Source organism: Nothoprocta perdicaria, unplaced genomic scaffold (genome assembly GCF_003342845.1).
Source record: "Nothoprocta perdicaria isolate Ctin4 unplaced genomic scaffold, notPer1 scaffold_293, whole genome shotgun sequence".
In the NCBI taxonomy this organism is placed as follows: domain Eukaryota; kingdom Metazoa; phylum Chordata; class Aves; order Tinamiformes; family Tinamidae; genus Nothoprocta; species Nothoprocta perdicaria.
Window position 1 is genome coordinate 73,293 of NW_020455525.1, and position 11,626 is coordinate 84,918.

Below are 11,626 nucleotides of genomic sequence, written 5' to 3' on the forward strand. Positions count from 1 at the left end.
TTCCTATTTCTAAGCCAGATAGCTGATCAAAGGATGCGATTACATTAACATGACTATTTCTTAATGATTTAATTTATAGAACTTTTGCTCTAGTGTATTTTCAGTTATCAAAGTCAGCTGCTTTGTTTGGAATTTCCCTAGTCTTTTCTTCACAATGTTGTGGTTCAACGTCATAACTCTGGCTGACATTTCTTTTGCCAGTTCTTCCCTTCCCCCCCTTTTTTTTTTCAAGCTCTCCAATCAGTTTTCTCAATCCTCCTCTTTTCTCTTTCCATTTCTTTTTTGAAACTATACCTCAAATTGTCACTATACACATATTTCTCCAGCTCTGCACAGAACTATACCAAAGTTCTCCTTTTGCCTTCTGTTGTCAAAAGCTCTCACTAACGGCTCAGAAATGGTTTGGCTAATTTCCTAAGTATGCTTTATGAAATGATTGAACTACTTAAAATATATATACATATATGTTCTTTTAGCTTTCCCTTTCCCTCAATCTGCCTGTTGTAGATAGTTTTCAAAGTTCAACACACTGGATAGATAGTAACTTGTGCTAGATGTCTCAGTGGTTATGCTGGCTGTAATAATTTTAGGGAAATCCCCTCCCATAGCTCTTCCATGCTGCTTGTCATACAGAGAGTATAAATATAGCCAAACCACAAGCATTTTTACCACTTTGGCTGATTTATGCAACGCAAYGGTGAAAATGTCATCAGGCTATCCCCGCACTGCCATTCCTGCCTATTTTAGGGGAACAGGAGGAGTTTTCAAACTTGTCATTTGTGCATAAAATATCTCTGATAAATTTGGTGCAATGGACTAGAACTGATAGTGAATAAAATTCATTTTATGRGATATTTTGTTTTAGTACCATGTGGAAAACAAATATGAAAAAGCTAACCATCTAATGGATATACTTTTCCTTATAATAATGCACAATGTACAGACACATTTCATCAGACTAGGGATCCATGAGCAGTAGTGTTTCTGATCATAGGTCTGACTCATTTGCCCAGTTGGTCACTTGTTTTCTACAGTATATGAGTTGGAATGCGAACTTTATTTTTCCTCTGATATCTGTAGCTTTTAGATATATTTTGGACAGAGCAAAGTCTTCATTAATATTCAGTTTTAATCATAAATTAAATTAGGTGAATAAATCATCTTCCTAACAGAAATAAAAATCTTCAGAGTCTCTATTTTCAAGGTATATATTTTAGTGTAGCAATAAGCAATAACTAAAGAACATATTTTTAAAAAGATAGAACACCACTAGCCAGCAAAAAAAGGAGAAATCATGTATCAATTTGTAAATATTCTCTCTAAATTAGCTATCTCCCCTTTCTTCCCTTCTCCTTAAGAAACAAGCTATTCTCACTGCAGGGATTCCTGAAACAGCCACCCTGAGGAATGTATTTTAATTTCAATACATGGAAGCGGCCTCAAAGCGTCGCTAGAGAGCCATCGATAAGTTTGGTTCYAGCTTCATTTTAACATTTTGGAGCATTTTTGTTTTACTTCATTTTTTTTTCTTTTTTTTTTTTTTCCTCAAAAGCCACTTCTAATTTAATCCTTCTTATTTCAACAAATGTCAATCACTACATATATACATATATTAGCCTATGAAAATATCCTAAACATTCATACATGCTCTTTCAGGATTCCCACTGAACTATGAAGACAAAGATCAAGAAGTGAGAGAAGAAATTCACAAGTAACACAGCACTTAAAAAAAAATAAAATAAAAAAGGAAGTTGGTAATTAATTCCCTCCCCTTCAAAATCTTGACCAAGACAAATAGAAATGTGCATTTAACAATGGTAGGAAGTGAAACGGCCTAACCTTTCTGCATTTAGCCTGGATGCCTTTTCAGAGCAGAGACTGTCCCTGTTGTATGTTTATACAGTGCCTGGCACAAGCAAAGCTCATATTTAATTTGCACCCTTTGAGCCAGTATCACAGTGTAAATATTTCCTAATAATAGTTCTTATGGGAATGAACACATTGGTCTAACAACCTGGGAAATTCACCTTTCCATCTGTGTTACTGTTCAGAATGGTTCCCCTACCACCCTCTTCTTTCTAAATTTGTTCTGAAMTGGATGCCTTACTACTGTTTGTTAATGGATTGCCTTTAACATGGCAGATTCCTGCAAAATGAATCCTTCAGTAAGATAATAGCAAAATATAATAGTCGAGTCTGACTTGCAAATAGAGCTTTTCCTAGATACATGTTTCTTCACCTAAATCCTCTGGGAACATCTTGTGTTCGATACCCGTTACGGTGTTTGCCACTTGAACTTCCCTGAAGAGTTACACAACATATGTTCTTCATCTTATCTTTGTTACAAAAGACAAACAGTGTAGAATTTCTCCTAAAATTCTCACTTCCATATTCTAACTTTAAAGTATAAAGCCATGAAGAAGATTTCCAGTGATTCTTCCCTGTAATTACATAGATTTGTCTATTTATAAAGCATTTGGAGGGAGACAAAGTTCACAAGAATTACGTTTTCTCTATCTCTATACATTCACAGATTATTAAACTAATGACTATCATAGCATTTACGCAGTAACAACAACAAGATGCAAGTCAAAGCCCTAAAGCCTCTTTAGATTAAATCAGATAGGCATTGAGATTCAAACACAAAACAGTTGGATTTGAATCCCTCTTTTCAGTTTATTAAAGTTGATGGTCCTACTCTAACATCATTGGAAATATATTCCTTTTTCTCTTTCCTTTTCTGCAGGATTCATAATAACATAACCTTGAAATGGTAACATGGTAACATTCTCAGCAGGCAACACGCACACACACAGTGACTGTCAGTGACTACTGAAAACTAACATTTTTACTTAGAGAACAGCTTTTTGCTGTTGTTGAAAATTTATCCATGTAAACTTTTAAATATATTTCTACTTCTTCAATGTATAGATTTATCAAGCATTAAGTACACGTCATGTGGTAGCAGAGAAGGAGCTGGGCCTGATGAACATCCTTGGTGTAAGCTCTCACATTTGTAATAACGTGGGTAAGTTCCCAGTAGCATTTTATTTTACCAGTTTGCAAGGGCATCATGTGAAAGTGCTCCTGTCAGTTTGGTTGTGTGCATTTTCATTTACACAAACACAGGCATTTGCTCCATATTTTTCTGTTTTCTTCAGAACACTTGTTTTTAGCAATGATGCTTATTTGAGGCAGTTTATCAACATGCATTCCATTTCACACGGCATGCAGGTGGATACTGTGTAGAAGAATCAGATATATTTATCTTATCTTTAAAAATATTCAGGAAGGAATTCTAGAAGTGTTTTGCATTAGTTAGCTTCACTCTCATGGATTTCAGTGAGAGAAGAATTAGGTCAAAATGAGAACTTCTTAAAATGCCATACATAATTTAGTATGCAAACGAGATTGTCTGTCCATGTGAACATCTTCTCATAAATACAGGTATTAAACAGCAGAATAAAACATTATAACTGAATTCAAATACACTTATGTAAAAACATCCATGGTAAATGGGTTTGGGAGAGCTTTAAAATTATTCACAGCTTATTAGGAACTAAATATATATATAAAAAAAGCAATCTTTTGAGAGGAGAAGGAATGTCTTTTTTTTTCACGTATTCTGAGTATAACCTCATGATTTTTGTCATTTTTTTAGATTATAGAGCTGGAAAATATTTGCTAACTAGTTTTCTTAGGGGGACTGTGTCTAGTAAACTTGCTTTAACAGGCTCCTGCTATGTATGGCTTGCAACTGGTCTAATGATTCATTCTTCAAAAATGTTACCTTAATCAATTCTGGATCCTGTTTCCTCGGTGGTTTTCCAAATGGGCTTAGCTTTGCCCTCYAGAGAGACAGCATCTCTTGTAACTAAGTTATATATTTCTGAGAGATAAGGTGTGGCACTTTATGTCTATGACAGAATTGCTCAAGAAGGTAAAAAAAAAAAAAGGCAAAAAAAAGGCAAGTTTTTCCTAGGCAGCTAGTCCTTTAACTGTTTAGAGGTTGTTTTCCCCTGCTGAGCCTCCTTTCTCTTTTTCTAAAGGCTCTGTCTAGGCAGGTCTTACTGTGCCCAGGATGATTCTTTTCCAATACAGACTCTATTAGCAACAGTTCCACAATGGATTTTGTTTACTTCGCAGCGTAGGTCATGATTACCAGCGTGGCTTTGTGCTATTAAATTAACTTAAAATATTCAAGTGGGTCTACATACCAAATATCAGAGAGATAACTCAACCAGTGGAGGTTAGCAGGTCACTTCTTGCAGCTATAACAGCTACTCGGGCAGCCCAGTTTCCCTAACATGTTCATAGGTGTTTTATTTCTCTCRTACTCAAACTAACACACAGTCTGGTCTGCATGACTTCTGTTCGTGTTACGCTTAAAAATAAATCCTTAGTCACAGTGGTCTCTGCTAAGAGCGACTATCAAACATTTTATTGCCAATGATATCTTTTGTGGTGCTGGAGAGAACCTTTGAAGGTAGCATAGACTGGTCACAATAATTCCTTTCTGGCTCTCTTCTAGTGCAGGTTATCACATAAGCAGCCACAAGAATTAACACAAGAATTTAAAGTCCTGGAGCATTTACGTACTTGGTGATAACAACATACTACATTAGCCTGGTTTTTCTATGTGCTATTTTGCAATTAGTATCGTGCTAGGCACTTTSACCTTCCAACTTTGCTCTTTGGTTTTCTCCTAGGAAAACTGTGCTAGGTCTATGCTTGTGACTCCCCCTTAAGATTTCAAAACACTCTGAAAATTTTAAGTCGTACATCACTTCTGTCAGATAACTTCCCGCATCAAAATAAACACCTTCTAAAGTTAGGTCTCTTGCATCTATACAAAAATGGTGTGCAGTACCCAATAGCACATTCTGAACCTACATGTTCCTGACTCTGTATTTTATTTGCTGGGCAATGTTTTCTGTATTTTATTTGCTGGGCAACGTTTTGGTCACTCCTCTGCTGAGCTGTCACCAGCCTTTTGATCTCATTGCTCATACTCCTCTGGTCCTCCCAATATGCAGCACTGCAAGCTGAGAATAACCCAGTTTCACCGTTTGCCTCTGCAAATGCACCATGAAGCACATTGCTACTCCTCTACTTTTACTCTTCTAGATCCTTAAATMAGCAATGAGCCTTAGAAGCACACCACCATGCTGGTGCTTCCAAGGACAAGGTAATTCAGAGACATCTAAGAACCATGCACTTCTTTACTGTAGTACCACCTCTTAAGTTCCACTATTCAAGTAACTAGACTATCTAGCCTGATTTCTCTTGCCCTGTTGGACTTGTTGGACTCAGCAGCAGTTGCTCTACTTCCCACTCATCATCAATTAGCTGAAGTCTTCATTAGAGGAAAAATTAACCTTGCTGTCTACAGTATCATCAACATAATACACTATTTTTACTTGCTGCATATTCAGAAACAAAAATACCTGTTTTATTTCAACCTAATGACTGACTTGGGTTAAAAAAAAAAAAAAAAAAAAGAAGTCTTACATCAGTCTCTTGAAACCTAAGAAATGAACACTGAAACAAGCCAGGTATCATAAATGATGACCTTTTACTACTCTTTCACTATACAAACAGTTCTATTGAATTTACAGGGTTAATTTTGCAAGGAAAGTGTTAACTGCTATTACAGTCTCAGTCTACAATGTGTATTATTCTAGATTTTGTTTTATTTTGTTTTTTTAAAGCAATATAAAAGAATTTGAAAGATTAAAAAAGCAAACAAATGAAAACCTTTGATTTTTCTAATCTCCTATAAGTGAAGTTCAAGTTTGAACAATATTGGATAACAAAATCTTCTTAAAACACAGAAAACATTCTCCTTTAAACCATGAAGGAGTAAACCAATTGTACATGCAACATTTGCATCAAATACAACCCAGAGAAGTCTTTAGTTACATCAGAAGCTGATATATGGACATTTGACTCTTACAGAGCAGTTGTGCACACATGCAGGCGGGTGAATGGACTCCAAGGGAGGGCAAAGCCAACACTGTTTTCCCCAATCAACTTGCACATGTTTTTTGTTTTGTTGTCATTGCCATTTTATTCACTGCCTTTCCTTGCCCAAAAGCAAAGTTTCTGCAATTTCACATTAATAATAATCAGGGGCAGATACAGAACTCAAGTACTTGAAATCAGACCCTGTCCAAAGTCTGAAATTTATTTTAGATATATCTGAGATGGGCACAAAATTTGAAAGGACTTTGGTAAGCAAGTTTTGACCTTCAGGGAGATCTTGGTTCTGTCTAAATAAACAAACATAAAAAGAGTGAATCACTAGAGTCTCTTTTCAGGGAAAACTGGACCTCAGTGTAAGTTTTACCTAAAAAAGGCATTGGTCCAACTTCCTCTGCCTCACCTCCCAAGTATCCTCATCATTGATATTACAGCATTGTGCTCAAAACAAAACTAAACAAAATTGAATTCTGAGTGAATCTGGTGAAATTACAATGCTTGTTATGATTAGCAATTTTATTGAAGCATAACAGTAACCAATACAATAAAAAAAGGCAAAATCCTGTGTTGGTAAGATTAATCATCTCACCAGTCATTAACATCTACCCTTGTACATAAATAAGGATGTTGTACAATTACATGGGTGCTAACATCCAGTCCTTCAGAAACAGAGAATGTATTCTGTAATCATCTTTTAAAAGAGGAAGCAGCTTAAAACTCTTCCAATTTCCCTCTTCCAAAACCAATCTGATTGCCATCTTCTTAAATTACATGGTCAAAAATTGATGTTGTTTGAATCACATTCTAGTATACACTGGACAGCTGTGACCAGAATAATAGACCACATAAGTGATCTTCTTAGGACACATTTTTGAAACTCTATGCATGTTAGGCTTTTTGAAAGAGCTTTAGTCCAGGCAAGCTTTGGAATTACAAAGTCCTTGTCAAGGAGCCTGACTGTTGTGGTAGAAGTTATTCTGAAGCACCAAGAACTGGATGCGCTGCAGAAAACAATGCCAAATGAGGAAAGAACATAAAGTTTTAGTAGACTGTAAAAACGGAACTTTTGTATTATTTTTTTCATACGTACACATACAATTTGACAAAACAAAAAAAAAAAGAAAAAAAATCAGACTTCTCTTTAAGAATTCTTGGATTTAAATATATATATATTTATTAAAAAGAGACATTGACTCTATGGCCAAGACATCATGCGTCTCAGAACAGGTTTTTACAGCCATGTTATAAAAACCCCTTAGCAAAGCAGTTATGCACTAGACTTCAAACACATGTACTCCAAGAATGACACTGGTGTGGAGGATCTTGTTTTACATCCATTTATTTTTGTCCCTCAGCAATTATAGCATAGTTTCAATACATTTCTAAAGCTATAGAGAAATACCAGGGCAACTAGAGTACATACAAGCCAAAAGTTAAAATGGTAGACAGCTGAATTAAAAAAAAATAATAAAAAAGTATGCATTCAGCAGGAAATCTACTATACTTCATTCAGTTTAGGCTTTGTTCTTTAGGGAACAAGGTGCTAACGTGCCATTTTCTCATAAAATGAATCATAATTGCTTCCAAAGAGTTTCTGATGAAAATTTAGGTGGAAGCAAATAAGTGTAACACTAAACTTTCTCCCATAAACTTAGAAGCAACATTTTCTTGAATCAATTTCCACCCTCCAAATACCACTACTGCTTTTCTTACATGAACCTACTGTTTTATTAAGGCATAATATGCCCTGAGCAGTATGTTGGAAATTAGCCAAAAAGCCTAACAATTAAAGGCAAGCACCAAGTGATTTATTTTTATAGACAAATTTCAAATTCTGTTTTGTAACTCACCTGCAGCTGGGAATAGCACTTAAGGAAAAAAAAAAGGGGGGGGGGGGAAATATATTGCTTTTAACTACTTTGAACAGAATGGCAGTGTTAGTACCCCTCTTTCTCCCTCCAGGCTAGCTACAGTTTTCAAGCTAGTTATCTAAGTACCTATATTGGGCTGGCATACGAAGACTTAAATGGGACATCCGACCAAGGGCTTTTTTTCTTAGGCAACTTGGCACAGAAGGAAGGGGAAAAAAAAAAAAAAAAAAAAAAAGTGTGTCCCACCCAAAAACTAAATCCTTATTTTCCCTCAATCTAGATGCGTTAATCTAACATGCTAGATACATCTGGTCTTACACCAAGATGGAGCCTGCACAACAGAGTAATACACTGCACATTCTCAAACTGCCTTCCAGTCTTCCTTTTAAAGCCAGAGAACCCTACACATTACTTGGCATARGGCTCAATATTCCTCCAAAAGATGCACAGTATTACACATCCCAGGATTTAGGAAGGCAGTTTTCAAAGCTTTCTGCTAACAGCACACATCATTTCACTATACAAATTTAGGCAGTACTGGCTAGTCCATTTAAGCTACCAGAGTATCCATAAAAGAAACACAACCAAATTATACATTTTATTCACATTTATTTTTCGCTTTTAGTGTGCTCACAGAAAATTAGAACACCTTAAGCAGGAGTTTAATAGCAATTTTTGTAAGCAAAGTTACATTCCATCTCTAAGTCAAATTGGTCAAAGCTTCTCCAGTATTTACAAAAACATGATAGACAAGATGCTACACAAAAAAACCATTGCATCTGAAGAGTTTTCTTTTATTTTCAAAGACAACTGGAAAAGAAAGCATTGTCTGCTGTAATCAAAAACATACCACAGTATAAACAGTAACCATTCCACTTATCACAGCTTGGTTGAGTTTAAAATTTGTGTTTAAAAGGTCCAAGATGACTGCAGTTTTACAAAAATGGGCAGGGTGGAAAGAGTTGCAAACTTCATGTGCTTCTGGATATCAAGATTTGTTTTTATACAATAGTCACAGTTAAAAACACCCTGCTGGTAATACATTATTACACTTTATTAAGGTCATAAACCAGCAATAAACAATAAAGCCTATACAACTTGTATTTCTACTTAATCACTGACTGATACAGCTAACATGAGATAAGTGAAAAGTTCCTATGGTTTAAATGAATTCCTAAGACTATGATCTCTTTATCTGGGTATTGATTTTTTTTTCCTTTCCTTCTTAATCAAGACTTGTAGTGTTGTAAACCTTATAGAACATCTGCCTCACAAAATACATTGTAATAACTTTTCTTTTAAAAAAAGACTAACCCCTTACGTCACTGCTTGTGGCACATTCGCTTGGCAATGGATGTGCACCGCTAATTCCCCACTGTGGCCCCTATCACTTCATTTGATATCCCTTATTGACCCACCCATCTCCTTCATATATGGGCATGTCCATAGACTGACAAAGAAAAGTTTACATTTTGAGTAAAAAAAAATGCAAAGTATGCAAAAAACATTAATACTGATGCAAAAAAAAAAAAAAAGAAAAAAAAGAAAACCGAAAAAATAAAAAATTAAAAAAACAAAACAGAGAAGGAGGAGCGAGGCGGAGAGTTTGGCTTAGGCCCTCCTCCGCCCGTTGGAATGGTGGTAACAGAATGATTTGAGATGGGATCTGCGGGGAGAGAAGAAAAAGAAAAGAGACATCTTTTAAATCAATCCCTGGTTGTAGACAAGTTCTCCGAAACCAGTACCTGGCACCACTCCAACAAACAAACAGGGGGGGAGAAAAGTCCGCCGCCGGGCCGCGGGCCGCCGCGCTTACTCCGCCGCCGGGGCCGCCGCCGCGCCCGGACTGCTCTCGGCGGCGGCGCCCTGCGTGGGCGGCGCGGGCTCCTCCGCCTCGGCCGCCTCCTGCTCGCCCGTGGGCGCCTCGCTCGTGGCGGCGCCGCCGGCCTCCTCCGCCTTGGCCTCGCCCTTCTGCTGCTCCTCGCCCGCCGCTTTCGCCTCTTCGCCCGGCGCCTTCTCGGCCGACGGCTCGGCCGGCGCGGCCTCCTGCGAGTCCCCCGTCTCCTCCTTGGCGTCGTCGGCGCTGCCCGCGCACGGCTCCTCGGCGCCGCCCTTGGCCTCCTCGCCGCCCGCTGCCGCCTCGGGCGCCGCCGCCGCCGCCTCCTCCTTCCCGCCCTCGGCGGCCGCCGCCGCGGCGCCGCCCTCGCTCTCCGCCCCCTCGCCGGCCTCCTTTTTGTTCTTTTTGAAGGAGAAGCCGCTCAGCTTAAAGGACTTCTTGAAGGAAAAGCGCTTCTTTTTTTTTTTCGGGGTCTCGCTGCTGGACGAGGGCGTCGCGCCCTCCTCGGCCTTCGAGGAGGACTCTCCCTCGGCGGGCGAGGCCGGCTCGGTGCTCTCGGCTTCGGCCGCCTCCTTCTCGGAGGCGGCCTCCGACGAGGCCGCTTCCTCCTTGCCCGCCTCGTCGGCGGGGGCGCTGCCGTTGGCCTGCACCTCCTCCTTGCCCGCCTCCGCCGCGGCGGGCGACGCGTCGCCGTTCACCTTCACGTGGCCGTTCTCCTGCAAGAGAGCCACGGCGTTACCGGGGGCGAGCGACGGCAGCGGCGCCGGCGCGGCACGACCCCCGCGGGGCCGGGCCCGAGCGCCCTTCCCTCCCCCCACATGCGACATTTTAAGGCATAAACACTCGAAGCGATTCCCGCTGCCCGCCCCTCCTCCGCTGCCCGCTCCCCGACGGCGCCGGGGGCCGCGGCGGCGCCGCGCGGGACCGGCAGAGGGCGCTGCGGCTCCAGCGGCGGCCCCGGCGCGCCCCGTCCAGCCCCGCCGCGGCGGGGGAGGAGGGGAACAAAGCCCGCGACGCCCGCGACCCCCGCCCCGCCGCGCGGAGGGGAGGGGGGGCTGGGGAGGGGGGATAGAGCCCCTCGCGCCCCCCCCCTTCCTCCTCCTCCTCCGCCTTCGGCGGCGCGTCGCTCGAAGGGGCCCCCGCGCCGCCCGCGCATCTCCAAGGAGGAGCGCGGAGCCGCGCGGCTGCGGGAGCCGCGGCGCGGGCTGAGGRGACACACGGAGCTTCCCTCGACCCACCGCGGCCATCGCCTCGCCAGCCCCCAACCCCCACCCCGTTCTGCCCCACGGCCGAGGAGGGGGCGCCCGCAGGGGCGCGGAGCGGCGCAGCCCGCGCTGCTCCCGMGGGCAACAGAACCGCGCAGCGTTAGATCCTCCCGTTCATAAGCCGTGGGCACCCGTCGTGGGTACACGAGGGATTTCGGATTTTTCTTTCTTTCCCATTTTCTTTTTTAAACCAACGATGCTCACCCCCCGCGGTGCTCCCCCCACGCAGGAAAGATAAAAGAAATAAAGCATCCAGAGCCAAGCCCGCGCTAAAACGTAAAGATATTATTCCTTTGCCTCGAGTTGCACAAAGATAAAGGGTTGAGCGTATTCTCCATTGAATGTGCCACTGAGGCATCAAAGGAAGAGGAATTAAGCAGGATGCAAAGGAGAGTCCGTCGAAGTCGGCTTAAAAATTAGTAGATTTAATTTTTTTTTTTTTTTACCTGTCCATTTGCCTTGGATGGAGAGGCAGCCACTGCTTCTCCAGGTTTCTCAGCGGCGGCTTCGCCTTTTGCAGCGGTCTTGGAGAACTGGGCACCCATGCTGTCTTATTCAACAAAGAAACTCAACAGATCCAAAAGGAGGGGAAACAAAGAGCGTTGGGTTCGTATAAATACTGGGCGATCAGCAGCAGCAGCAAGACACACACACACCAGAAGAGGAAAAAA

The 11,626-nt window shown here is 41.4% G+C and overlaps 1 protein-coding gene across 1 annotated transcript; it reads right to left on the reverse strand.

The window, feature by feature from the left end:
* Positions 1 to 9,665: 9,665 nt before the first annotated feature.
* Positions 9,666 to 11,626, reverse strand: MARCKS (myristoylated alanine rich protein kinase C substrate). The gene is made up of 2 exons (XM_026041764.1): positions 11,402 to 11,626; positions 9,666 to 10,406 (listed from the first exon to the last, which is right to left on the reverse strand). Exons 1-2 carry the CDS (start codon positions 11,498 to 11,500, stop codon positions 9,666 to 9,668), a joined length of 840 nt encoding a protein of 279 aa, XP_025897549.1. The 5' UTR covers positions 11,501 to 11,626.

Excerpts from the sequence above, each read along its gene's own strand:
- MARCKS (XM_026041764.1), bottom strand. The coding sequence starts at position 11,500 with ATGGGTGCCCAGTTCTCCAAGACCGCTGCAAAAGGCGAAGCCGCCGCT. Across the intron at positions 10,407-11,401 it reads CATCCAAGGCAAATGGACAG|GAGAACGGCCACGTGAAGGT; the intron begins GTAAAAAAAAAA and ends GCTCTCTTGCAG.